Source organism: Ochotona princeps, chromosome 8 (genome assembly GCF_030435755.1).
Source record: "Ochotona princeps isolate mOchPri1 chromosome 8, mOchPri1.hap1, whole genome shotgun sequence".
NCBI lineage: Eukaryota > Metazoa > Chordata > Mammalia > Lagomorpha > Ochotonidae > Ochotona > Ochotona princeps.
Genome location: NC_080839.1, coordinates 64,886,841 through 64,913,866, shown reverse-complemented (window position 1 = coordinate 64,913,866; position 27,026 = coordinate 64,886,841). Strand labels below are relative to the sequence as shown.

The following is a 27,026-nucleotide window of genomic DNA, read 5'->3' as shown; positions in this document are numbered from 1 at the left end:
ACCTCTTCCAGTTCTCCCACGTGGATGCAGGGTCCCAAGGCTTTGGGCTGTCTTCTACCACTTTTCAGGCCACAAGCAGGGAGCTTTATGAAAAGTGCCACGGCTAGGATTAGAACTGGTGCCCATATGGGATCCAGCTGCGTTCAAGATGAGGACTTTAGTCACTAGGCCATTGTGCTGAGCCCCACATAAATAAATCTTTAAAAAACATTTATGTAGGGGCTGCCATGGTGGTTTAATAGGATAATCCTCTGCCTTGCCGTGCTGGCATCCATATAGGTGTAAGTTTGAGTCCTGACTGCTCCACTTCCTATCCAGCTCCCTGCTTATGCCTGGGAAAGCCGTAAAGGATGGTTCAGCTGCATGAGCCCCTGCGCCCACATGCAAGACCCAAATAGAAGCTCCTGGCTTTAGATTGGCTCAGTTCTGGCAGCTGAAGCCATTTGGGGAGTGACCCAGTGGATGGAAGACCTTTGTATTGCATTCTCTGTAAAACTGCCTTCCAACTAAAATAAATCTTAAAAACTATGAATGCAATTCATTACATTAACATTAAAAGACCATAAATTACCTCAGTTAATACAGAAGAGTTCTTTGATAAAATTCAATGTCTTCTGACAAAAAGAAAGCACTGTTAGCAAACAAAAAATAACGGAGAACCTCTTTGATAGTTTCTAGAAAACCACACCAAATCCTATAAAGTGAATGCTAGAAACACTCTCTTAGGATTGGCACTAACACAGTGTGATTACTGAGCCATTCCCACTCAGTATTACACTGGGGGTTCCACCAATATAGTATAACCAGTTGTCCCCCCAAGTATGATTCACTTTTACAAGAGATGGACTGGAAAAACAAGAAACCAAAGTTGTCATTCTTTGCAGGTGATATCACTATTTATAGAAAACTAACAATAATCTGAGTAGAAGTTACTAGAATAAGCTAGCAAGTAACAACATGAATAGATACTGGAATAAACTACAAAATGACCTGCATTTCCATATACCACACCCCCAAACCTGTTAAGAAACACAATTCAAAAGATTCCAATTGCATGACTGCATATCCATCAAAACTTATCATACACTTCAAGTCAGGGCATTTTACTGCATACAAACTGCACTTCAAAAAAGCTGTAGGGGGGAAAATGCAACAACTCAAGGATCAATCTAACAGATACCAGACCTTTCTGGGAGAAATTACAAGACTTTACTTACAAACAGAAAAGAATACACAAACAAATGAAGATGCTCATGGGATGGAAGATTTCATATTGTAAAGACATCAAATTTTCCCCTGATCTTCAGATTTGATGCATTTCCAAACAGAATCTTGACAAAATTTTATGAGGAATTCAACAAGCTGACTCTAAAATTTATATGGCAGTGCAAAGGGTAAAACACAGACAAGACACTTCTGGAAAAGATCACTTAATGCTTCATGATAATTAACATAGTGTGGTACTGGCCTGGCGATACACAGTTTGACCAGAGGAACAGAACCAGCTTATACATATCTGGAAAATTCATTTTTACAATGGTGGCATTGTAAGCCAATGGGAAATGATGCATTATCTAGTAAGCGGCCCTGAGAGAAGTGATTATTCAAAGGCAGACAGAGAAACAGAGAGAGAAACAAAGGAGGGCAGTCTCAACCACACCACACACAAAAACGCATTCCGGAAGTTAATGACATAATGTGAATAGGGATGTTTTCAAAATCTAAAGAAAACAGGAGAAAAAAATATTTTAATGTAATATAAAAAATATTAACCAAAACCAGAAAAGAACAAAAAAGAAGAAAAAGAAGAAGAAGGAGAAGGAGGAGGAGGAAGGATTACAATAACCAGGTGAAGTGTCCTTTGGAATGCCAAGGTACGGAGGAGCACACTTTCTCCCCAGCGCAGGGACAAAGCCCTGGGGACAGCAGCAATGATGGAGTGTGTGCAGGGAGTCAGGCCTCTGAGGATCAGAGCCTTCAGCCCTCACGGTGCACTCCTGCCCAGGCTCAGGAGCCTCCACCAGGCTCACAGACAGGACAGAAACACTATTAGCTCTCACTAGACAGAAGCAATGGCGTGGGGAGGGGGAGTAGAGGGGCGGGGGCAGGAGTCAGAAGGAAAAAGTAGGCAAGGGTTACCAACTTTCTCAGTGCACAGTGGAAGGTGAAAGAAGCTAGGAGTATTTTAAGGATTTTGTTTAAAATCACAAAGGGAACCAACTTCCAAATGGGGAGGTGATTATGGAAAACTGGAATGAACTGCGATGGGCTGGGGTGCAGCTTTACAAAGGAGGCTGACCCCTAGTTTGTTCAGTCCAGTGGCCTCACACCAGGGAGGTGAAAAAAAAACTTCCAAGCATCCCTATGGAGACCAGTGAGCTAAGCCCTGCCTGGACCTCCCAGCCCCAGCCAGCAGTGTCCATTTGAGATAAGCATGTAATTCAGAGTGAGAAATCCATCCAAGGCTGAATCCTAACTTTCACATTTTTTCCTCCTCCTTACCTTCCTTTTAGCTCTCTTTCTCTCTTGGGTTCCCCCTTACTTAATACAAATACAAGCACAGACATTGTAAGGAGTTATTCCAATATCCTTCCCTGGACGGTGCCATTCCTTCTTCCTCACAGCTCACGAAACTCCCACCGGCCTAGCTACCCACCAATCAGATGTAACCTGGCATTCCACCTGAGAATCCCACCCCAATCTTCCAGCCCCCTCCCCAACTCCGCCCACTTGCAATCATCCCTAGGCATTCACCTGCAGGCACCAATCCCCTGGGGGCCTGGCCTCCATCCCTCCCAATCCCCACCCCCTACACCTGGAAGACAAAAAGGCCCCCCAGGTGCGGCTGCTCTCTTATCCCTCCCTCTCTTACCCCGCTTTTACCCCGCTCTTATCCTGCTCTTACCTCTCTCTTATCCCTCCTTCTCTGGTCTCTGTCTCTCTGCTCTCTCTCCTCTCCCCTCTTTTCTCCTCCTGATTTTCACCACCTCTACCCGTTCCTGCCCCGTTGGAATAAACCTCCTAAGATACCTCGTTGCGTCTGGTGTGTTTCAGCTCACGGTAAAGAACCAGGTTGTGGGAATTAACTGCGCGTAATAATATCGTAATATCGTATGAACTAGAACTCTCCAACTTTTTTTAAATAACTAACAGACATACAGTGTGAGGAGTAACACAAACATCGCCTCAAAAGGCCTCAGCCATTTTGTACCTGCTTCCCCTTTCCCAAAGCTCAGAAAGTTCGTGTCCTTCTGGTTGTCCACCAATGAGATGTAACCTCATGGCATCTTGCCTGAGAACCCCACCCCTAATCTCCTGTGGTCCCTCTCCATATCCCCACCCATTTACTAATCACCTGTGACCATCTCAGTCACCAATCCCTTGGGGCCCACCCACAGCCCCTCCCCACCAATTCCCCTCACCCCTCACACCTTCCAGGCTCACCTGGGTTGTATAAAATGAGCCTCCAGGTGTGCCCCTGTCCCTTTTCCCAGCTCTCCCTGTCCTTCTCCATCTTGCCCCTTTCCCTCGCCCTAGCAGCCCCACATCCTGCCACCATGGTAGGAAATGGTTTCCCTTCTTCTATGGATATGTGGGTGGATATGGCGGGAAAAGCACAAACACAAGTTTTTCTCATGGCCAAGTCAGGGACACTAACTTCAGTCTCCACAGACATCGCTCTGTCATGGATTGAAGCCAAGAACACACGAAGCACGAAGGGCAGCCCAGCTGAACTGAACACAGCCCACTGAGGACTCTTCCAGCCATTCATGTGTGACCACGGCTGCAGGAGTCCAGTTTCCATGCAGGTATTTATGGTGACTGGAAGAGGTGAAACCTCAAGTCCAAGTTCCCCCAAGAAGGAGAGGAAAACTCAGGAAGCTCAGTGTTTGTGGGAGCCGATATTCCAATGTTTGGCTGGGCCTGCCAGGCAGCCCTACCCCCGTTTTGGTGCGCCCTGCACCTATACATGGGCTCCTACTTACACTATATGAGCGAGGTCTAGTGGCTTCTCTGGTTGCTCAGGAAAAACAGGATGTGATGGCTCTCGGGTAGGCATGCACCCCAAAGACTTGCTAATTGCATGGCTCAGCTTCTTCGCAGGGGATTTCTGTGTCAAAGCAGAAAATAGGACACAGGGAATTAACACTTCAAAAGCACAAAAGCAAATTTCAGATAGAACTTGGAGAAGACATCTCTCCAACCACAGATCACACTGCATTGTGGACAACTTGGTGAGGCCAGGATTACCTGGAGCCATTTTGGTGGCACCTCCCTTATCACTTAAGTGACCCCCTCGCCCCCATGGGAAGGGAATGCTGGCTTTCCTTCGGGATACTTGCAGGTTCCCTTTGCTGTGGAGAGCCCTCTTTTGATACCTCCCGTTCAGTTTCCTAAGTGTTAAAATCAACACTCCCTGCTGTGTCAGGAGTCAGACAGGATAGTAGGCAATTAGAGTTTATGGTCCCTGGCGAAATTACTTCTTAAAATATAAAATCGTATTTCTCCCCATTTTTTAACCTTTCTTTTTTTTAAATATTTATTTATTTTTATTAGGAAGGCAGATATACAGAGAGGAGAAGAGACAGAGAGGAAGATCCTCCGTCCAATGATTCACTCCCCAAGTGACCACAATGGCTGGAGCTGTGCTGATCCGAAGCCCGGGGCCTCTTCCAGGTCTCCCACACGGGTGCAGGGCCCCAAGGCTTTGGGCCGTCCTCGACTGCTTTCCCAGGCCACAGGCAGGGAGCTGGATGGGAAGCGGGGCTGCCGGGATTAGAACCGGTGCCCACATGGGATTCTGGTGAGTTTAAGACGAGAACTTTCGCCACTAGACTATCGGCTGGGCCCTCTTTCTGTTCTTCCTTTTGTCCTTTGGATAAGTCCCCTGAGATGGGGAACAGGGGACACCATTTTCCCAGTTTTTTCTTTTTCTCTCCTTGGCAGGTCTGAGACTTTGGCAGGTCTGGGGACTTTCCTTCCTTGGAACTCCCTCCTGCCACTATAGCAGAAGACCTTTTCCCTAATTAAATCTTATTTTGCAAATTAGTTTGTCTGCATCAAAATCGTTCTTTCATGTTGCTGCTGTTTCGAGGTTGCCGCCCTGTTTTTCATCAAATTCCCTCAACACAGTCAAGGAAACTTTTCAGTGGGCCACGAAGACTCAAAGGCCAGAGTAATGCTGGGTGTGTGCAGTTTACAGACGTTGTGAGATTAACTAAGCCACATCTCAGAACATGAGAATGTTCCCAGAATAACTGTGAGGCAGAGCACTGGGCATTTGCAGTCAGACTGGAATGAGCACGCTCCCAGACCTAGGCAGCTGGCAGCAGACAGGCGGTTGTGAGGTGTGAACCTGTACACCCTTCTCAGCAAGGGAGAGGAAAACTCAGGAAATGCAGACTACTGAACCTGAAGCTGAGCAATGAACGCACGCAGAAGACAGCAGCATGCCGCATTAGGCTTCGTGCTGCGGTGACTTTTTTTAAAGACTTATTCATTATTTACTTTAAAGATTTTTTAAAATTTTTACTGGAAAGTCAGATATACAGAAAGGAGGAGAGAAAGAGAAGAAGATCTTCCATCCGATGATTCTCTCCCCAAATGACTGCAATGGCAGGAGCTGCATCGATCCAAAGCCAGGAACCAGGAACTTCTTCCAGGTCTCCTATGTGGGGTCCCAAGGCTTTGGGCCACCCTCAGCTGTTTTCCCAGGCTACAAGTAGTGAGCTGGATAGGAAGTAAAGCCCCCAGGATTAGAACTGGTGCCCACATGGGATCCCAGTGCATTCAAGTCGAGGATGTTAGCTCTAAGAACTCATATTTACAGAAGGGTCAATGCAGATTCTATTGCCCATCCAGTTAAATGAAGCCTGCTGGGATTTTCTTGGCAGGGTACTAGCTGTCAGAAAAACATAAGCACTTTCTTCCACTGCCTTTGCAGTCTGTGATCATAAAGACCTCTTAAAAACAGAACTTGGCTGCAGCTATGGCTTCCTCAGTACCATGTCTCCTTGACTTTCATAGGCTGCTTTTATTTTAGCAAAATAAATACAAGCCAGTTTACCTTTAACAATTCTGTAGGCAAATTACTTAGTACTAGTTTATAATAAAGATACACTGAGTAATATCAATTTCATCAGCAACATCGTATGTTGGCTCCAGATCATCCCCCATTATCTTCTTCAGCACACTGCATCCTGGGAGAAGTCTGGCTGGACAGGGATGAGCCAAGAACTCAGCTGAGGACCCAGTCCCGGTCTCCGACATCTGTAGTAGACCAGATCACGTGAACCATCACCACATGCCGCCTCCCAGCTTGTGCAGCAGCAGGCAGGCAGAGTCAGGAGCAGGGGAGGGCTCCAACCGGACACTCTCAATTGGCATCTTTACAGCTGGGTCAAATTCCTGCCCCCTTTGAAGCTTTTTTGTCTTCTGATATAATTTCAGATTCTTTCCCATAAAGGTCCATGTTTCTCTGTTACTTATTCCTTGATATTTTAGAGCTTTTTAAATTCAGCAATTCTGACCTTTCATCTTTTAAACTGTACATAACAAAATTGACCATCTCCATCATTTTTATGCTTACAGCTCAGTGGTGCTAGGTATTGCTACAAAAACAATCAACATCCAGAAATTTTCATTCAGTGGAACTAAAACTATAGTGACAGGCTAACAGTGGTCCTTTGGCCTGGTCTGCCAGTCCACACTAACCAGCAATGATGAGAATGGGTTGCATCACATGCTGGCCGCCAGAGATAGTGCCGCAGGACCACAGGTGTGAAAACATGTCTTGACAGCCAGACATGGGCTCGGTCAGCTAGGAATCCACCGTGATTTCCAACGTGAGTGGTAAGTGCTCAATCAAGTGTTTGGGCCAGCCCCTGCTGCCTTGTCAGGTGCATTAGCATGAAGTTGGATCAGAAGTGGAATAGCTGGAATTTAAACTGGCACTGTGATAAGTGGTACCTGTGTTGCAAACGGCGGCTTAACTTCTTGGACCACAACGCTAGCCCCTGAGGTTTGGATTTGCATTTCCTTAATGTCTACTGTCGGCATTTTTCCATGTGCTTGTTGGCCATCTGGATCTCATCTTTGGAGAACTGTCTATCCAAGCCCTTTGCTTATTTTTCCAATTGAGCCACACGTTTCATTGTTGTACTAAAGCTCTGAGTATGTTCCGGATATTAACCCCTTATCAGATAGGATTTGCACGTACTTTCTTCCCATTGCATTGGCCGCCTTTTCATCTTGTTGCATTTGTTAGCTTGACAGGTCTCATCTCTTTTGCATCTTGTAATTTAGCCAGAATCTTCCAGAATTTCTACATTAATAGTCTTTGTCAAATAATAATTTTGTTTTCTTTTACTCAATCACCCGTTTCTCTTGTTTATTTTGCTATTTAGGATGCCAATAAGATAGTGAATGGACAGCAAGCTTTTTCTGCTTAATATCTTACCTTAAAATACATGTTCTATACATTTCATCTGACATTCCACAAGCTGGTACCCATATGGAATGTTGGCATTGCAAATGGCAGCTTAACATGTTTTGCCACAATGCTGGATGTGGTCTACATTTGTTTGTCTAATGACTCTAACATTATTGAGGGTGGTATGTTGAAAGTTACACCTTTGGGGGGCTGACATTGCAGTATAGTATGTTAAGCCAGTCCCTGTGGCTCCAGCCGCCCCAGGGGGCACCAGCTCATGTCCTGGCTGTTCCACTTCCAATCTAGCTCCTTGCTTATGACATGGGAAAGCAACAGATGCTTCAAGTCTTTGGGACCCTGCGCCCATGTGAGAGACCCCCGAGAAAGCTCCTGGCTCCTGGCATCGGCCTGGTGCACCACTGGTAATTTCCACCATCTAGGGAATGTACCACAACATGGAAGATCTTACCCAGAACTCAATCCACATCTCTCATGCTGGGGGCAGAACCTCAAATGCTTCAAGATCACCTGCTGCCACTCATGGTGGGCAGTTTTGATAACTCAGACTTGCAAAAAGATGTCCATTTGAGGGCCTGGTGCGGTAGTCTAGTGGCTGAAGTCCTCGCCTTGAGCGTGCTGGGATCCCATATGGCCGCTGGTTTTAATCTTGGTGGCCCTGCTTCCCATCCAGCTTCCTGGTTGTGGATTGGGAAAGCAGTGGAGGACAGCCCAAAGCTCTGGGACCCTGCACCCGCGTAGGAGATCCAGAAGAGGCTCCTGGTTTCAGATTAGCACAGCTCTTGCTGTTGTGGCTGCTTGGGGAGTGAACCATCACACAGAAAATCTTTCTCTCTGTCTCTGCTTTCACTCTGTAAATCTGACTTTCCAATAAAAATAAAATAAATCTTAAAAAAATTATGTTCATTTTATAACTGCTGTTACTCATCTGGAAAATTTTGCTTGCTGATTTTCATATTTGTATGCATTTCTATCAATGAAGCCATAATCCTTTTCCTTTTTGGTTTTATTATTCTCTTTTAAAGATTTATTCATTTTTATTGAAAGGGAGATTCATAGGGAGGAAGAGAGACACAAAGAGATCTTCCATATGGTAGTTTACTCCCCAAATGGCCAACCAGTCAGAGCTGAGCCCATCTGAAGCCAGAAGCCAGGAGTCTCTTTTGGATCTCCCATATGGGTACAGGGTCCCAGGGAATTCAGCCATCCTTAGCTGCTTTCCCAAGCTATAAGCAGGGAGTTGAATGGGAAGTGGAGCAGCTGGGACTAGAACTGGCACCCATTTGGGATGCTAGCGCCACAGGCAGAGGATTAGCCTGATGAGCCATAGTACTAGTCCCTATTTTACTGTTTTGATTTGGTTTTGTTCCTAAGTCTTATTCTCTTACTGTTAACGAAAGCACTGTTTCTTTGGGGCAGGCTAGATGGTAGTTACAAGGCCCGTGGCCCACATCAGGGTGCCTGAGTCTAACTGTGGTTCCGCACCCTGACTCTAGCTTTTGGGTAACACAGATCCTGAGGAGGGGCCATGGCAAAGGCTCAGGTTGATGTGCTCCCTGCTGCTTCTGTGGGAGACCTGGTTTGGGTCCCCCACTCTGAGTTTCAGCTCCCAGTCATGTGGGTACATACGGAATGAATCAGTGGATGGGAGTTCTCAGTCTTCCTTTCTTTCACATGCAGAAAAATAAATTACAAACTGGAAATAACTAAAAGTCACAAAACCAGGTCAGTCCTTTCTCAGAGAAAGAATACACAAGGGTTGGGAGAGATGGTCTAGAACAGAGACATTTTCAGGAGGTGAGGGAGATGCACAGACACGGCCCATGATGAGGACACCAGGCACCTAGGGTGGGTCACATAAGGGTTGACTTGAAAGTGGAAGGTGGGGAACTTGTGACAGACACAGGGTATGTTCCCATGCTGGGGTGTGGGCCAGCTTCTCTAGATAACCACAGACCAGGCGCAAAGACACCCTGGCAGGATGCTTCTTATGTTTGGATTGCTGCATGTTCACTCAGTCTCCAGCAAGTCCCTTGCCCAGCACAATCCCCAGCTGGAAGCCAGGGTGACAGCCCTTGCCAATGCTTTGGAGCGTAATGGCCTCGTGGGGAGGACTCAGGCGCACCAGCATGGGGGCCGTTCCTGTCATCTCCACCTCCAACAGCTATGCCTACGTCACCCTGAGCTTGTGGTTCTACGCCTGCTAAACCTCCACCTGAGTCAGGAACCTTCTCCATTTAGACCAGAAAGTTTATCATGATCTTAATTAGCAACTGCACCCTTTCCCAGTAACCTAAAAATCCTCCAGAACTACTCACGCCTCAGCCAGCAGCTCCGAGTCATGAGTGCCTACACATCAGCAACACCTAAGTTTGAGCCCACCAGTTAGTCACTAGTAACCAGTGCTCACCAGCATCATGACGCTTGAGGTTTGGTTACACGTACCCATGTTTCCCAATCCCACGATGCAACATCTCTTTTTGCGTGCTGTTTCTTTTTTTCTGGTTTCTATTAATTTTGTTCTTAAAGCATCATTTTCCCTAAGTTCCTTCAACAGTTAACTGGTGACAAACTTCCTGGGATTTAAAATTTCTTCTGAAAATATCTTTATTTCTCTGCACTTGATCAGGTTAGCCAGGCAGAGGACTCGAGGTTGTCCTTCAAGCCTCTCATTGCCTTTCACATTTCCCATCTCCTTACACTCAGATTCGGTTCCACAGCCTGTTCTCTACATACTGCCTGGTTTCTACAGATCTATTTTTCATTCCCTGATTTTAGCTCTAATTACCTATAATTTGACACTCAACCCCCTCTGTGCTTAGCCTTAATACTTTTTATTCCTAGAGTTCAATTTGGCCATTTTTCATGTCAGCTTTTTCCTATTTTATTTCTTTTTAAAGATTTATTTTATTTCCAGTTGAAAGGCAAAGTTACAGAGAGAAAAGCAGAGAGAGTGAGAAAGAGAGAAGTTTTATCTGCTGGTTCATTACTCAGATGGCTGCAACAGCAGGGGCTGGGCCGGTACAAAGCCAGGAGCTTCAGCCGCATCGCCCCTGTGGGTGGCCAGGGGCAAAGTTGGCCTTCTTCTGCTGCTGGAGTTAGCAGTATAGATCTGCTACTCGATTATCTTAAATAGAAGCAGAATGCTTGTTGCATTTCTAGGGTAAGTACCAGTTGATAATGCTCAAATTAACATTTTATTTTCCACAATTTTAAGATATTTATTTGATGGACAGAGGAAAAGATGGAGAATTTTCCACCCGCAGGCTTACTCTCCAAACGGCTGTAACATCTAGGATGAGATTGGGACAGGCTGAAGCCAGAGCCTGCAACTTGATCCAGGCCTCCTACGTGGATGAGGGGTCCAAGCACTTGGGCCATCTTTGCTGCTTTTTCAGGTGTGTTAGCAGGGAGACCGTTCAGCAGTAGAGCAACTCAGGTGGGGATGCCGGCATTACAGGCAGTGACTTCATGTGCTGTTCCACAATGCCGACTCCTTCGTACAAATTTTAAAGCTAGGATGTCTTCATCTATATTAAATGAACATAGCTTACAATTTTTTTTTCTGCTGTTCTTGCCTATTTGTGCTTTGAGATTACATGGACCTATTAAAATTGGTTGTCTGGGTCCCAACCTTGGGCTGTGCAGTAATAAACACAAAACAAAAATGATCTACCCTTGAAGGCTTATTAAACAGTCTGCATTTGATATAGACCTTTTCATTTTTTGAGATTTGTTTATTTTTATTGCAAAGTCAGATGTACAGAGAGGAGGAGAGACAGAGAGGAAGATCTTCCATCTGATAATTTATTCCCCAAGTGACCACAATGACCGGAGCTAAGAGCCAGGAGCTTCTTCCAGGTCTCCCACGTGAATGCAGGGTCCCAAAGCTTTGGGCTGTCCTCGACTGTTTTCCCAGGCCACAAGCAGGGAGCTGGATGGGAAGCGGGGCCACCAGGATTAGAACTGATGCACATATGGGATCCCAGCACGTTCAAGGTGAGGACTTTAGCCACTAGGCCACTGCGCTGGGCCCTAATGCTAACTGTTTTGTTCACTTGTTGGCTATGAAGAGTTTTCTACTACTACTTGTACCAAGTTATGTAGGATCTATTTTCCTAGAAAATCGTTCATTTCATGTAGGTCTTCCAATAAACCAACATAAAGTTGTTCATAGCATTCTCTTACAATCAAGAAAAAAAGAAAGCAAAGCTGTTCTTTGTATATATCTGTGCTTTTGTTTCTTCAAAAAATTATTTGAGTGGCGGCTGTGGGGGATGCCCCTGCCGGGTCAGACCCAATGCTAAGGACTCAAGCCAAAGACACTGCTGGAAGGCAGTGAATGAGTCCTCGGCCTTGGGTGGCCAGTGTACCAAGTGGTGCCAGGCTTTGCCTGCTGGCCACCCAGTGGCAAACTCTGGGGTATTTAAGATATGCAGTTGCTGCCTGGGGACACCTATGAATAAGGCCAGTTTTAGTGTAGGTGAGAGGTGAATTTTGGATGATTCGCAGTGACAGGGTCATGAAAGTTTCAGGCATGCGTGGGGACTGAGACTAGATGGTTTGGAGGGAAGTATCCAGAAGATAATTTGGGTCAGACACATTCACCAGCCCAATTAGGAATCCAGAGATGGGCTGGTAATACAGAACATCACTGACGGCCACCAAAGCTATGGATGGGGGCCTGTCTACACCAAAGCTATGGATGGGGGCCTGTTTGGCAGGGTTAGGTGTCATTGCCCAACTGAGTGGTGGAGTGGTCACATTGGCAGGGTCAAGACACTATCCAGCACACGAGAGAACGTGGTCTTGGGGTAGACTCTGTGGGGTTGTGTGGGCCCAACCCTGTGGAAATACAAGTCCCCCTGGTTAGCTTGCAAGCTGGGGTTGTAATGGACTAAACTAGGTGACCATGGCACCTGCCATCACTCACGGGTAAAGGAACCCACAATGGTCTGGGCAGGTCAAGGCAGCCGCACCCGAATGTGTATCCTAAAACAGGATGTGGGGTGGGCTAGGCTGCAACTGGAAGGTGAATTTTGGTGGAAGGTGAATTTTTGGGCAGGGCTGAGCGAACCATAACTCACAAGAAACAACAGAAATCAGGATGGAGCACAGGTGATGCCAAGTAGGCCCTTGCACCTACTGATCTTTGTAAGCCAGGGACGCTAAGCCACAGTATCTAAGGCAGGGGCTGGGACAGGTGAGGGGCTCTGGCAAGCTGAGTCACAGCAACCACTGGCCTGCGCATGATCTAAGGCTGGGAATAGGCCCGGTTGGGGAGCTAAGGGGACACCCTAACTGGGTTGAATTTCCCACCAAGGAGCGCATGGGCTGGCATGAGGGCTGTGTTTTAATCAGGACACGGTTTAGTCTCCCCTAGCACAAGTGTGGACTGGGACTGGAAGCAACAAACTAGCCTAGACTCCAGCACCATCTTGTGCTCTGGTGGACCAGGGCAGATGTGTGACAGACTAGGCTAGGTCTCAGCCCCTACCAAGCCATGTATGAGCTGTATGTGGGTATGGAAGAGCCATGGCTGGGTTGAAACATCCAACAGTAAGAACCAGATTGGGTTGAAGGCCAGTCGGGAAAAGCCACTGTTCCTGCTAGGACAGGAGGTGAACTGAGTAGGCCTGGCTCATGGACCCTCTGGTATGCATGAAATCTGGCACTGGGAGAGGTTCTGATGGAGGAGCCTGGACAACTTCTCTGGCAGGACACAGTGCCTGCAGGTAAGCGCAAAAAGCACAACAGGAAACAGCCCAGAACAGGCTATGGAAATTATCCCACTGGCATACACATGGCATGGATTGGGGGCAGACCAGGCTGAACCTGTTCAAATCAACCGCTGGTGAGTCCGAGCACCAGAACAGAGTGGGGGTCGGGCCAGGTTCGGTTGTGACAAATACCAGTACACATTAAGGAATGCCAAGGTGAGATGAGCCGTACCAGATGTGGTTGCAGTGCCCAAACAGCACATGTGAAAACTGGTGGTAGGAGGCAAAGCCGACAGGGGAATGTGGGCTCCCCTGCTAGTCACCTGCTTCCATTGGTGGGCAGACCAGACTAGGCAGGGCTATAACTGTGCAAGCAAAAATTAGAGTGGATGAAGGTTGTTTGGGCTTAGCCGCAGTACTATCTGGCAGAGACTGGCATTGGGAGCTAATTCTGTCAAGTAAAATGCCAGAACCTCCGGGAGAGTACATAATCTGGAGGTGGGAATGACCTAGTAGGGAGATAGTGGGCACCTCCCTCGGGGTTACCACTCGCACTAGAGAGCATGAAAACCAGGACAGGGGCAGGCATGGCTAGACAGAAAGGCACCTGCCAGTAAGTGTGTGGGCTGAATAGTAGGTTGGCTGGGTTGAACTAGGCTCCAATGCCCATTGACATGTACGACAGCTAAATGGGATGTGGGACCAACAGGACAAGCCTGCGGTACATACTGGCAAGCACGGGAACCAGGGTAGGGGGTAGGCTTGATGGGGGTTATGGGGAGTCACCCCAACTAGGCTGCAGCTCCCACTGGTTTGCGTGAGGACCGAGTATGAAGTGGGTAGGATCAAGCTGGACTACAATACCCATTGGTTCACGAGGAAGACAGGGCTGGAAACAGAACTGACCCAGCAATAGCAATGACCAGCATGTGCGTAAGCTGATTGGCACAACGGACAGTGTTGGACACTGTACCAGCAAGAATCAGATCTGGGAATATCTCAGATGAAGTTTCTTTGGAGATCCCTTCAACTGAACTGCTGATCTCAGAACCCCAACCATGTAGAGACTATGTCAGCCAGCGGACTCTGAATAGGTTTCATTGCGATTGGAACGACGAGATTGGCAGCAATCCAGAACTGTTGAACTATCAAAACTGCTTGAGCAGGACCCTCGGAGCACACCTCACATTGGGGATCTGGGATGGGTGGGAGGCTGGGTGGGTCTTTTCCCTTTGTTTCTCCCCTGACCCCAGAAACAGGGAAAAATGATAATATTAGTGTGGAAACAATGGTATTACTCATTTTCACCCTGTAGCCCTTGACCCTTTGTACCCTAATTAACTAAGTAAGATTATTAAAAAATAATAGTTAAAAAAAAGAAAAAAATTATTTGAAAAGGAGATAGAATCTTCCACCTACTGAGTCACTCCTCAAATGCTGGTATTTACTGTGGGTCTCCTGTGCAGACTGGCAGGGACCCAACACAGTGACTCATTCTGCTGTCCCCCAGGGTGGTACTGGCTGGAGGCTGGACATGAACCCAGCTGCTGTGCGATGAGGGCATACCCAGCAGCACCTTCTCTGCTGTGCCATACTGGCTAACGTGTTCAGCTCTGACATTTTTGTATGTTAACAAACTAGGCTTTGTCAGTTGGTATATTCTGTTCATTTTTTGTGATGACCATCTTTTTATTACCTTGCTCAAGCTGATTTCTAGTTTATTATCCTGTAAGAAGGGACAAAGGTTTAAATAAAGTGTGTGTGTGTGTGTGTTTTAATTAGATAGGCAGACAGACTAAGCTCATACCTATTGCTTCACTCCCCAAACACCCTCAAAAGAGTCAACAAAGAGCTGGAAACTCAGTCTTGATTCTGGTCTTCCATGTATGTGGCCAGGACCCGCCTACCCGAATCACTACGTGCTGTCATGCAGGATCTGCTCTAGCAGGGAGCTGGAGCCAGGAATCAAACCCAGGCACTCTGACTTGGGATGCGGGCATCCCAATGGACATTCTAAGGGCCATGGCAAGTGCTCACTCCAAGCTATTCCTCCACCGTCATTTACTGTTTAGGAATTTTAGTCATTAATTCTTCCATAGGGGCACAAGGTTTACTTCCTTTTTAAATCCTAAATGTGTATTCAGGTTATTAGTACTGTCTCAGTATTTCCAGGTTCAGGGAGGCTCGTGTCTGCTGCAGGCCAGGAGGAGGTGAGGAACACAGCATGGGGGCAGGGCAGGCGAGGATCTGATGTGGTTAACAAGATTATTCTGACTGCTATATTTAGAACACACTGCAGGGACAGGATAGAATTAGGGCCACCATTTGGAAAGCCCATGTAATAACTTCTGCATGAATACCGACATATGTGCTCTCTCTCTCACACACACATACACACGCACTCTAAGTGCAAAGAAGTTCATGAAGACATCAATTTTTGGCAAATAATAATGTCAGCATTTTGAATCCTGCTGTTTCCCCATCCAATATTATTCACCTTGAATTGTTTCGTGCCACAATAACATTCATAGTATCTATCATAATATTCTTGATACTTATTGTTCATCTTATAACACTACAAAATAATTTTTTATTGTTTCACTAAATTTAAGAGTTGGTGGGGGGCCCGGCGCAATGGCATAGTGGTTAAGGTCCTTGCCTTGCACGCACCAGGATCCCATATGGGCGCCAGTTCTAATCCCGGCGGCCCTACTTCCCATCCAGCTCCCTGCCTATGGCCTGGGAAAGCAGTCGAGGATGGCCCAAAGCTTTGGGACCCTGCACCCGCGTGGGAGACCCAGAAGAGGCTCCTGGCTTTGGATTGGCTCAGCTCCAGCCGTTGCGGCCACTTGGGGAGTGAAACATTGGACGAAAGATCTTCCTCTCTGTCTCTCCTCTCTGTATATCTGCCTTTCCAATAAAAATAAAATAAATCTTAAAAAAAAAAAGAGTTGGTGAGTTAATAAAAAGCCATTTTGAAAATTTTGATGTTGTGACATACTATGTTTTAAAAAGGTCCAAGAAGTGATTTGTTATAATGGCCAAACTCCAGTTTAACTCAACTGGTAAAACTACACTTTTGATTGATTGATCTATAACAGAAATGTAATACATGCAATTTTCACTAATCTTTGAAGAATTAAGAGCATCAGCTCTCTGACAATTATAGAAACAAGGTTAGGTAAAGTAAAATGTAATTGGTTTGAGCAGGGACTGTGTGTGCCCGGGGCGCAGGCATCCCACATGGGTGCTAGTTCCAGTCCTGGATGCTCCACTTGCGATTCAACTCTCTGATAATGTGGCTGGGAAAGCAGTGAGGATGCCTCAAGTGCTTGGGCCCCTGCAACAAGCTCCTACTCCTAGCTTTGGCTTAGTCCAAAGGCTTGGTCACTGAGGCCATTTGGGGAGAGAACCGGTGGATGCACAATCTGTCTCTCTTTCTCTGTAACTCTGCCATTCAAATAAACACACCTGTGAAAAATGACACACTTGGTGCACATATGACTCCTGACACATGCTTACAAAGTACAGACAGTCCCCAGGAACAGGTACCCGTGGCTCTGATCTGCTTTAATGGCAGCCACGGCAGAGCCACACAGGAGCAGCCAAAGGCCAGATCTTTCTTTCTGGTGGGGATGGGGTGGATGGCTTACTGGAATTTAACCAGCACAGGCTGAGAGCCCCAGGCTTGCCACAGCAGCCAGCAGAGCTATCCCCCCCAAATGCGCAGGTTCCACAACCATACTCAACATGTAGACCTTACTGCCTGTCACTATTCCCTGAAGTACACAGCACTTCCCTTGTATTAACACAGCTGATTTGTGACTGATGACAGAAAGTACAGAGGGGCACAGGAGACATGCAACTGGTATACCACCGTACACAAGGCACAAGGGTATCCACAGGCTTGATGATCCGCAGGTTGTCCCAGAACCAACCCCCCAAGATATCAAGGGATGATGGTGCAATACTTGGGACTCCACCAGCCCTGGGATTAAGAGGGGTACTCTAAGAAGCATAGATAATAGCTACATTAAATGTCAGTATAATCTAAATGGAATGTGTAGAAACCTAACGAAGTTCAGTGCCACACTCTGCTCCTAACAGAGCTGTTGGATCAGTCAAGCCACAGCAGGAAGCATTCAGCAGAGACCTGGGTGCTGGCACTTTCACAACACACACACACACACACACACACACACACACACACACACACACATATACATACAGGAATAAGGCTGCACTGGTGGTAGGTTGTTCCATGAAACATCAGCTCAGGGGCGGGCAGAAGTGGTACTGCACTTTAACCTACTCCCTGGGATGGTCCCCACCGAACATCAGAATGTGAGACCTTTCTCTGCTTCTAATCCAGCTTCTTGCAACTGAGTCTGGGAGACAGCACATGAAGACCCTAGTGCTTGAGCCCCATGCCAGCCATGTCAGAGATCAAGATGAAATTTCTGGTTTTCGGCTTTAGCCTTGTCCAGCCCCGGCTGTTGCAGACACTTAGGGAGTAAACCAGCAGATGGAAGATCTCTCTCTGTTCTCTCCATCTTTCAAATAAATATTGCTCAAAAAACAAAAACAAAAAAACCCAAAAAATTCAGTATGGTGGTCAGTGCTATGGTGTAGTATACTAAGCTTCCTGCCTGTAGCGCTGGATTCCCATACAGACACCAGTTTGAGTCCCAGCTGTTCCACTTCTGGTCCAGCTCCCTGTTCATGGTCTAGGAAAGCAGCAGAGGATGGTTAAATTCCCTGGGTCCTTGCACTTTTCTGAGAGAATTGGAGGCTCATGGCTCCTGACTTTGGAGCAACTTAACTCCAGCTGTTATACTCATTTAGGGAGTGAACCAGTAGATGGAAAATCTTTCTCTCTCTCTCTCTTTGTATTCCTGCCTTTCAAATAAAAATAAAATAAATCTTTAAGAAAAATCAGTATGATATTATAAACAGAATTTCCTTTTTCTTTGTGTCTTTAATGGGCAATGCAATTGATTTCTCATTTTCTTCCAATAAATTGTTAAGAGTTTTTATTGTTTTATAAAAAAAATTAAATGATTTATAAATGAAGATGTGAATAAATAACAAAGCAGTGAGAAGTAGTGAAGCCACCACAGAGGGCCATGCAGCACCGTCTAGTGAAGATGTGCTAAGTCTCCGGTAGGGCTATTGGGCAGAGCAGATGTTGCAGAGGCACATCAATCAGCCTGCGGATTCGGGAAGAAGGGAGCTGAGCTGACTTTTAACGCAGGTCCAGAGGTTGGCAAGGGAAGGTTGGGTGGAGGCGGAGGAAAGAAGATAAAGGCAGCTGGAGCAGCAAGTCCAAAAACATGAAATACAATAGGGTATATCATGTTCCAAATCCCCCTCTGTCAGACAAACCCGGTGCATCTTAGGTCATCATTGCTTTAGAAGCCTCTAGCATGCATGGAGAAGGTAGCTCTCCGGCTCTCAAAGGCATCAAAAGACTGCCTGGCAGGCAGCACCTGTGACCAGGACCTCATGTTCTGGCAGCACAGGTCTGGTCAGCTGAAGCAAGAAGGAACAGAGCACTGAGTCCCATGGAGGTGGACGCCCTCGTGGCTGTGGCCATGGCCAGGGGAGCTGGGGTTGGAGGAAATGGAGTCGGGAAACTCCTCAGCCAAAGGGTTTTTGGGAGGGACACTCCTGGGGCCTGGCAAGTGCTAGGCACTGCAGGCTTATGAACTGATACTGGGACAGACGGCTGCCTGTCACCATCTGACAGTGCGTCTCCTAAGCTGCCATGAGCACGGCCCCGTATTAGGCCTGAAACAGAAGCAGCAGGGCACTGATACCACCCAGAGTACAGCTGCCAGCCAGTGACAGTGGCTACTGTTGCTATTACCTGACACTGCTCATGGCCAGTGTTCCCCATGCCTGTGGGAGGATGAAAGGGCACTTGTTTAAAAAGCAAAGCGGGATCCATCATGATGGCTCACTGGCTAATCCTCCACTTAACAGTGTTAGCATGTGGGTGCCAATTCGTGTGCTAGCTGCTCCACTTCCCATCCAGCTCCCTGCCTGTGGTTGAGAAAGCAGTGGAGGAGGCTTAAAGCCTTGGGACCCTGCATCCGTGTGAGAGACCTGGAAGAAGCTCCTGGCTTTGGATTGGTTCTGCTCCAGCTGTTGTGACCATTTGGGGCGTAAACTAGCAGATGGAAGATTTTTCTGTATTTCCTTCTCTGTAAATCTGCCTTTCCAATAAAAACAAATAAAAATATATTTTTTAATAAAATAGAAAAGCAAAGCCAATTCTACTATTTCAACTCAGGTCTGTAGGATTCCCAGGGACAGCACTTTGCACTATTGTATTCGACAAGCATGCCAGGTGATTGGTTCTTCTCAGGAATTTGAGGGAGAATTGCTCTGGAAGTTTTTGCCAACACAAAGAGGTAGGAAGGGAAGGAGGAAGTGGTCAGTGACATGTGTAGCAGTGTAAATTCCTGCCTGCAGCACCAGCACCAGCACCCTATATGGGTAGTTGCCAGTTCAAGCCCAGCTGCTCTACTTCTGATCCAACTCCCTGCTGATGCAATTGGGAAATCAGGGGAATATGACACAAGGGCTTGGGCCCCTACATCCACATGAAGGCCAGGAAGAATCTCCTGGCTGCTGGTTTTTGGCCTGGCCCATTCCTAGCTTGTAGCCATTTGGAGTGAAATAGCAGATGGAAGATCTCTGTTTCTCCCTCTAACTCTGCCTTTCAAATAAATAAGTAAATCTTTAAAGAGAGAGGCATAAATATCCTAAAATGATTGTGATAGCTTCTTATAAGGTATATAATCATCTACCTAGAAGTCCAAGAGAATGAACTGAAACATTGTTCGAATCAAGCACTGGCAATTATGAAGAGCTGTGACACAGTGTCTGCATGTGAGCTTCTGCAGACTGGAAATTAGCCATGGCAGAAAGTTATTAGCATCTGGGGCAGGCTGGGGGCAGGCATCTATCTAACACCTGGTGCTGTGTGAAAACACAGCCGCTGTGAGAAGAGGACATAGCTCAGGAGAACACAGGGTCTGGCCCACAGATGGTGGTCAGCAGCTCTGATGAACAAACAACACCAGCACTGGACACAAGATAACACACAAATGAACACCTTGTCACTATGTGGAGCTGAAATAACACATGTGCATGTATTAATGTATTTACAGAAACACTGCTATCCTAACCCAGATCTGGAGCTCAGAAGGCTCCAGACACCTGGGTAAACTCAGCAGACACTGAGCAGCAGGGGCAGTGGGGTGGAAGCTGCCATGGCCGCTCTGGTGGCCACCTGCGAAGATCAGAAAGATCTAAGGTTGCAGAAAGGGCTGCCAGTAAATGACTCGCAGAGTGAGGGGAAGCGCCCCGCTGTAGGACAGGCTAGCCTGGTGTCGGCCACACTTCCCTCCCTGTCATTTCCCTGCCCCAGGGAAAAAAACAAAACAAAACAAAAAATGTCCTACTGATTCTCCCTTTGATAAGCATCCACTTATTAAGCAGCTGGGTCCATCTCAAAGGGTCTGTTTTCAAACTCAGCACTTTCATGGCTGTAAAAGGGGTTAAGATGGAGCAGTGTGGCAGATTGCACAAAATGGCACAATGAGGGTTAACAGGGCAATGCTAAGATTCCACCTATTGACAACACCCACAAAAGCTGCCAAGCTGCATCTCTCCCCGGGCCCCTTGGATGGTTCTAGGATGACTTTCATCCCAGAGCAAGGCCATAGTCACTGTAACAGTCAGGTTTGCCCCAGGTCAGCTGCCAGAGGACCTCCCCAAGTCTCCACTCCCCAGCAGCAAGAAGGAGGGGAGGGCCCCAGGGTTCTGCCAGCTCCTTCCAAGAACTTTATTCCAGGTCCCACTTGCTTCCTGAGAATCCAAGACCCTCATTTGTTTCCTCCACCACCATGTGCCCATGGGGTTCTTCCCACCCCATCCTTCCACTCAGAGCACTTGGTAGTCCAATGGCAGCAAAGCCCTCTTCTGGCGGGACCTTACAGCTCAGCCTCCCCTGGGAAGCCTGCCTACACCTTCCCAATCTGGGAGCTGGCTTCGCTCTCCTGCGATGCCCAGCTTCCCCTGCTATCCTTTGGGGAGTTGTGGCTTGCTTCCCATGCTCCTCATATCGCCAGGTGTCCAGATCAGGGGATGCCCTATGAAAACAACTCCCAGATAGTTCTTCCTCTTCCTTCAAAACCCCAATTCTGGATGTCACACCATCATGGCTATGGCTATCCTTCTTCGGGAGAGTCCAACACTGTCCGACCTCTTGCTGATCTCAGTCCTCACATGGCCAATCTCCACCATACGTGGGTATAGTGGATGGAATGATGGTCCACAAGGATGTGGCCACACCCTAGAACCTGTGGCAATGACTTCCTATGGAAAAATATGGGCCCAACGGAGGAACAGAGGAGTTTATCCTGGACTATCTGGGTGGGCCGGAACTGCAATCATGCACAGCTTCCACAGACATTTGGGGAAGACGGGAGGAGGTGGAGCCTGGAGTGTCACAGCCACAAGGGAGGAAACATTGTGAGTGGTAATTTTACATGTCTGGGCTACCGGGTGCCCAGATGTTTGGTCAAACAGTATCCCGGGAGTTCCTGTGAGGGTGCTTTTGGATAAAGCCAACACTCAAACTGCTTAGCACCTCAGATCACTCTCCCTACCAAGGTAGGCTTCACCTGATCACCTGAAAGTGCAAATACAACCAAAAAAAGGAAGAAGAGTAGCATGGCAGCCTAAGGTTAAGGTCCTTGCATTGCATACACCGGGATCCCATATGGGCACCGCTCTGTGTCCTGGCTGCTCCAATTCTATCCAACTCCCTGCTTGTGGCCTGGGAAAGCAGGAGAGTATGGCCCAAAGCCTTGGGACCCTGCACCCACATGAGCGACCCAGAAGAAGCTGCTGGCTCCTGGCATTGGATCGCCTTAGCTCTGGCTGTTGTGTCCATTTGGGGAGTGAACCAGGGGGTTGGAAGATCTTTCTTTCTGTATCTCCTTCTCCATAAATCTGCATTTCTAATAAAAACAAATAAATCTTTTTAAAAAAAGTTATAAAGGCACTCGTGCTGCCCGGCGGCCTCGAAACTGAGGTGCAGGCTCTCCTGTCCCCAGACTGGAGCTGCAAGCAGTCTCCTCCTGCGTCGTGGGCCTGACACCGCCGTGGTCAGCTCCAGTTCTCGGGCCTCCGCTTTCCAGGGTCTGCAGCCTGCCAACTGACCCTGCATCCTCTTCACTCCCTTTCAATACATCCCTCGCACTCACTCCTGTCACCACCAGCGGGGAGTGTGGCCCTGCTGGCGCCTCCATTTCAAACTTGAGATATCCAAGGCTGAGAGAGAAGAAACTTGTGCTGCTTCCAGACACTCAGTTTGAGGTCACCTGTTACAGGGGACTGTGGAAATGAGATCGCTCCTTACCTGTGGATTCCAAAGCAAACCACAGGCTGAAAACATTGGTGGAGGAGAGCCAATTTTAAAGGAATTGGGTCTACCAACTGTGCACACAGCATTTACACAGCATTAAGTACTCAAAGTAATCCAGGGATGAGCTGAAGTATACAGGAAAGGCAGAGACTGGGCCAGGAACTCTAAGCATTTGGAGGATCCGTGCGTTGGATGTCTGCAAGGAGTCTGGGAAGCATATCCACCGCTACTTCCTACAACATTTTACCACCCGTTACAGGATGTTGCCCAAAACCTTCAATTGCAAGCTTCCCTCGAACCAACTTTCTTCTAGCTCATTCCTTCCAGTTCTCTGCCTCCGGCAATGCCTCAACCCCCTGGGACCTACACAGCACCAAGCCTAACCTCCTCACACAGTCACTTAGCTCCCTCGCAGCCTCATCCTCTCTTGGACCAATCCACATCCCAGGAGTCATGATTCTATTTCCTTCACACGCTCTCCAGCCCCCGTGCTATCTCTCTTCCTTCGTCACAGTCCTGTCAAAATCCCAACCCCATTTACCTCAGTTCCTCTACCCACACTCTGTGTGGTGGGAGTAAGAACTGTGCCTGTGCTGACTGGCCTGGCTCTGCGTAACCAGCGATCTCAAGTTAGTCACAGCGACGCTGGTTTAAATGTCACTCCCTCAAAAAGGCTTTCCCCAACCTGTGATTTATTTTTAAACCACAGCTTTATTGAGATGTAATTCACATGCCATAAAATTCACACCACCCTACAACTCAGTGGTTTTTAAGTGCAAACAGTTGTACAACCATAACTAATATCCAATTCCAGCATGTTTTCATCACCCCCAAAGAACCCCAATACTCACTTGCATCACTTCTCATTTCTCCCTCTCTCCTGACCCTGGCAACTGTTCACCTCAGTGCATTTGTCTAGTCTGATCATTCTCCATAAAAGGAATCACATAAGATATTTTGTGTTTTCACCACTCAGCATATTTTCAAGATTCATTCCTGTTTGCCTGTGTATTCCATTTCTTTACTGCCTGATAATACGATATTCCACTGAATTGTTATACCATATTATGTTTACCCAGTCAGCAGTTGATAGATTCTACATTTTCCCCCTCCATTTTACTTGAAAGGCAGAGAGAGAGAGTCTTCCAGTCAATGGTTCACACTCCATCTGCCTGCAATATTTGGGCTTGGGCCAAAACAGTCATGTACGTGAAATTCAATCCAGGATTCCCACGTGTGTGATGGGCACTCAACTGCCTGGGTAATTACTTGCTACCTCCCAAGACATGCACTAGCAGGAACCGGGAACTTAAAACGGAGTCAGGACTCAAACTAGGCATGCTAATGTAGGTCGGATATCAGTGTTGCAAGAGGCACTGTGATTGCGCTACCAAAAGCCTAGGCTGGCTTCCACTTTTTAATTAATATGAACAGCACTGCCATGAACATTTATGGCCAACTTTTTGTGTGGACATCAATTTCCAATTTGGTATATGCCTAGAATATCCAGATCCCATGGTAACTACATTCAACATATCGAGACTTGCCAAACTGCTTTTCAACATAGCTATGATGACTTTACATTCCCACTGGCAATGTATGAGGTTTCTAATTTTTCATTCTTGTCCATCTTTGTTAATTTAGTCATTTGAGATTATGTATTATGTATTTTCTTCAATGGATCAAAATTTTCTAACAGGTTTTAATTAACTTATTTTCATTTTATTTGAAGTAACAGATATCATCCAAACAGTGGATTCACTTCCCAAATGCTTCCAGTAACCAGGGCTGGACCAGGCTGAAGCCAGGAGCCTGAAACCCTAACTGGGTCTCCCACAGTACTCCCACATGACAGTACTGGGGCTGGCAGTACCTGCTGCCTCCCAGGATGTGCATTCGTAAGAAGCTAGATCAGAAGTAGAGTAGCTGGGACTTCAACTAGAACTCCAATAACGGGATACAAGTGGCCCAACTGAGCCACTGTACCAAACACTCATCCCTCATGCTGGTGCCATTTTTTTAGTAAGACTTGTTTTCTCATTCAAAAGGTAGAGAGGCAGAAAAGAGACCAAAATCTTACACCCGCTGGTTGACTAGCCAAATGATTACAACGAGGGCTGGGCCAGGTCAAATCAGGAGCCACAACTCAATCCTGCTCTCCTGCATGGATAGCAGGAGCCCACGCATTTGGGCCATTTTCTGCACCCTTCCTAGGCTCATTAGCAAGAAGCTCGACTCAAAACAGAGCAGCTGGCACTCAGTATATGGGATGCCAGCACTGTTAGTAGTAGCTCAACCTACTGAACCACAATGCCAGCCACCTGTACCATGGTTGTTTTTTTTTTTTTAAGATTTATTTATTTATTTGAAAGTAAGAGGAAGAGGGATCTTCCATCCTCTGGTTTACTCCCCAAATTGCTGCAAGAGCTGGTGCTGAGCCAGGCCAGAGGAGCCAGATTCCTTCACACGGGCATAGAGTCCCAAGGGTTTAGGTCACCTTCTACTGTTTTTCCCAGGCCATTAGCAGCGCGCTGAAGTGGAAGCACAGTAGCCAGCACACAAACCAGTGCCATATGAAATGCCAGCATTGCAGGCAGCAATTTTCCCTGTGATGCCATAATGCTATGCCCTTTTGAAAATCAACAAACAATAAATATGAATTTATTTTTGGACTCTCAAATCTACATCTTCATGCTTGTACTATTCTGTCTTGGTAACAGCTGCTTGCAAGTAAGTTATGAAAACTGGGAGTGTGAGGACTCCAACTTTGTTCAAGATGATCTGGGCTATTCTGATTGTATGTCAATGACATTTTTAGGATGCTATAAAAAAGGCGTCTAAGATATTCATAGGAATTGCAGTGAATCTGTCGATCAATTTGGAAAGCATTGCCATTTTAATAGTACAGAGTGTGTGTGTATATCATGTTATTTGCAAAGACTGGTGGTTTTTAATTTATTATTTCTAAAGTAGATAAATTTGATTTTCTCTTCTTGTCAAATTGCCCTGGCTACGATTTCCACTACAATTGAACGTAAGTGACAAGGAGAGACATTCTTGTTTTCTTCCTGATCTATGGAGGACGCCTTGCCTTCGTGTTCACCATTAACTATGAATGTTAACTGTCAGTTTTTCAGAGATGTTCCTTATTATGTTGGGAAAGTTCAGTTCCGAGGTGCTACCTTTTTCTAATCATGTAAATGTGGTGAGTTCTGTCAAATTCCCTTTTCACATTTATTGAGATAGTTGTATTTTTGTCCTTTATTGTGTTAACATATTTATTTTTGCATACTGAGTGGATTTTGTAGTTCAAGGGCAATTTCCACCGGCTGTGTTATACAAGTCTTTTTTACATTGTTGAATTTGGTTTGCTAATATTCTGTTATGGATTTCTGGATCTGCATTCGTAAGAGATACAGGACTGCAGAGTTTCTTTGGTTTTGGTTTTCTGTTTTGGTATCATGGTAGGGCCTGACAAAGTGGGTTAGGAAGTGTTCTCTAGAATGTCTGCACCAATTGAGGGAATATATCTGGCGGCATAAAGTTAAGGGAGCCTCTGTCTAATGGTTTTTGTTTCCTCTCCAGAGCAAGAAATGAGTCCTCTGTGGAAAGTGAGGTAGGACTGCGGTAGACTGCTGACAAAAATGGAGACTTTGAAGTGCCCATTGCAAAAAAGGAAGAAGCAACATGATCAGAGAAATGTAATAGGGTTTACAATGCTAAAGGCCAATCTGAACTGAGAGCTCATCAATGTATGGTAACATTAACCTACCCAATTAAATGTCTTTCTTCATAGGTACCTGAAGAAAGCACACAGGTCAGTTTATCTGTGAACTTGGCCGACAGAGATAAAGGATGATAAAGGTTGACAGTACAAGAGGGCAGACTGTATAAATCTTTCACCTTTTACTAAAGATTTCCGTGGAGAGGACAGTACAAGGGAGCTCACGCTATAGGAAGGAATGACCGCATCTCAAAAAGATAAGGAGAGAAGTGAAAGGTGGACAGACGGAAAGCAGACAGGTCAGAGGATTAGAGGCTGGAAGGAGATTAAAGGATGACTTGGCGAAGGCAGCTGAATGGTTGGATGAAATGGCAACAGGCTGTCAACAGAGGAGATGGCTAACTTGGCGATTTTAGAAGTAGAGTTAGAAATGGAGAAGCCATCCAGGGTATAACTGTGGAAGATGTCTGAAGTTCACTGGAACAGATCAACAGGATTAAGCAGCTCAAGAAACTGCGTGGCTAGGGAGTTTAAAAGGCTCAACTACACAAGCACTGCTATCTCCCTGCACGTGAACCCAGTGCCCATCCACGGGGCCCATGGAGCAAAGGGGCACAGCCAGGAAGTCGGGAGGTAACTACAGCTGAAACGGAGGGCAGTAGGGATGGAACACATACACTCCAAAAGCCA

The 27,026-nt window shown here is 46.6% G+C and overlaps 1 protein-coding gene across 1 annotated transcript in view; it reads right to left on the bottom strand.

Annotated features, from left to right (window-relative positions):
* Window positions 1-27,026, bottom strand: part of DTNB (dystrobrevin beta) — a 231,820-nt gene that overhangs the window by 108,814 nt on the left and 95,980 nt on the right. Inside the window, exon 9 of the mRNA XM_058668190.1 lies at window positions 3,987-4,111. Coding sequence (XP_058524173.1) covers window positions 3,987-4,111 — 125 coding nt within the window. The remainder of the gene's footprint in view (window positions 1-3,986; window positions 4,112-27,026) is intronic.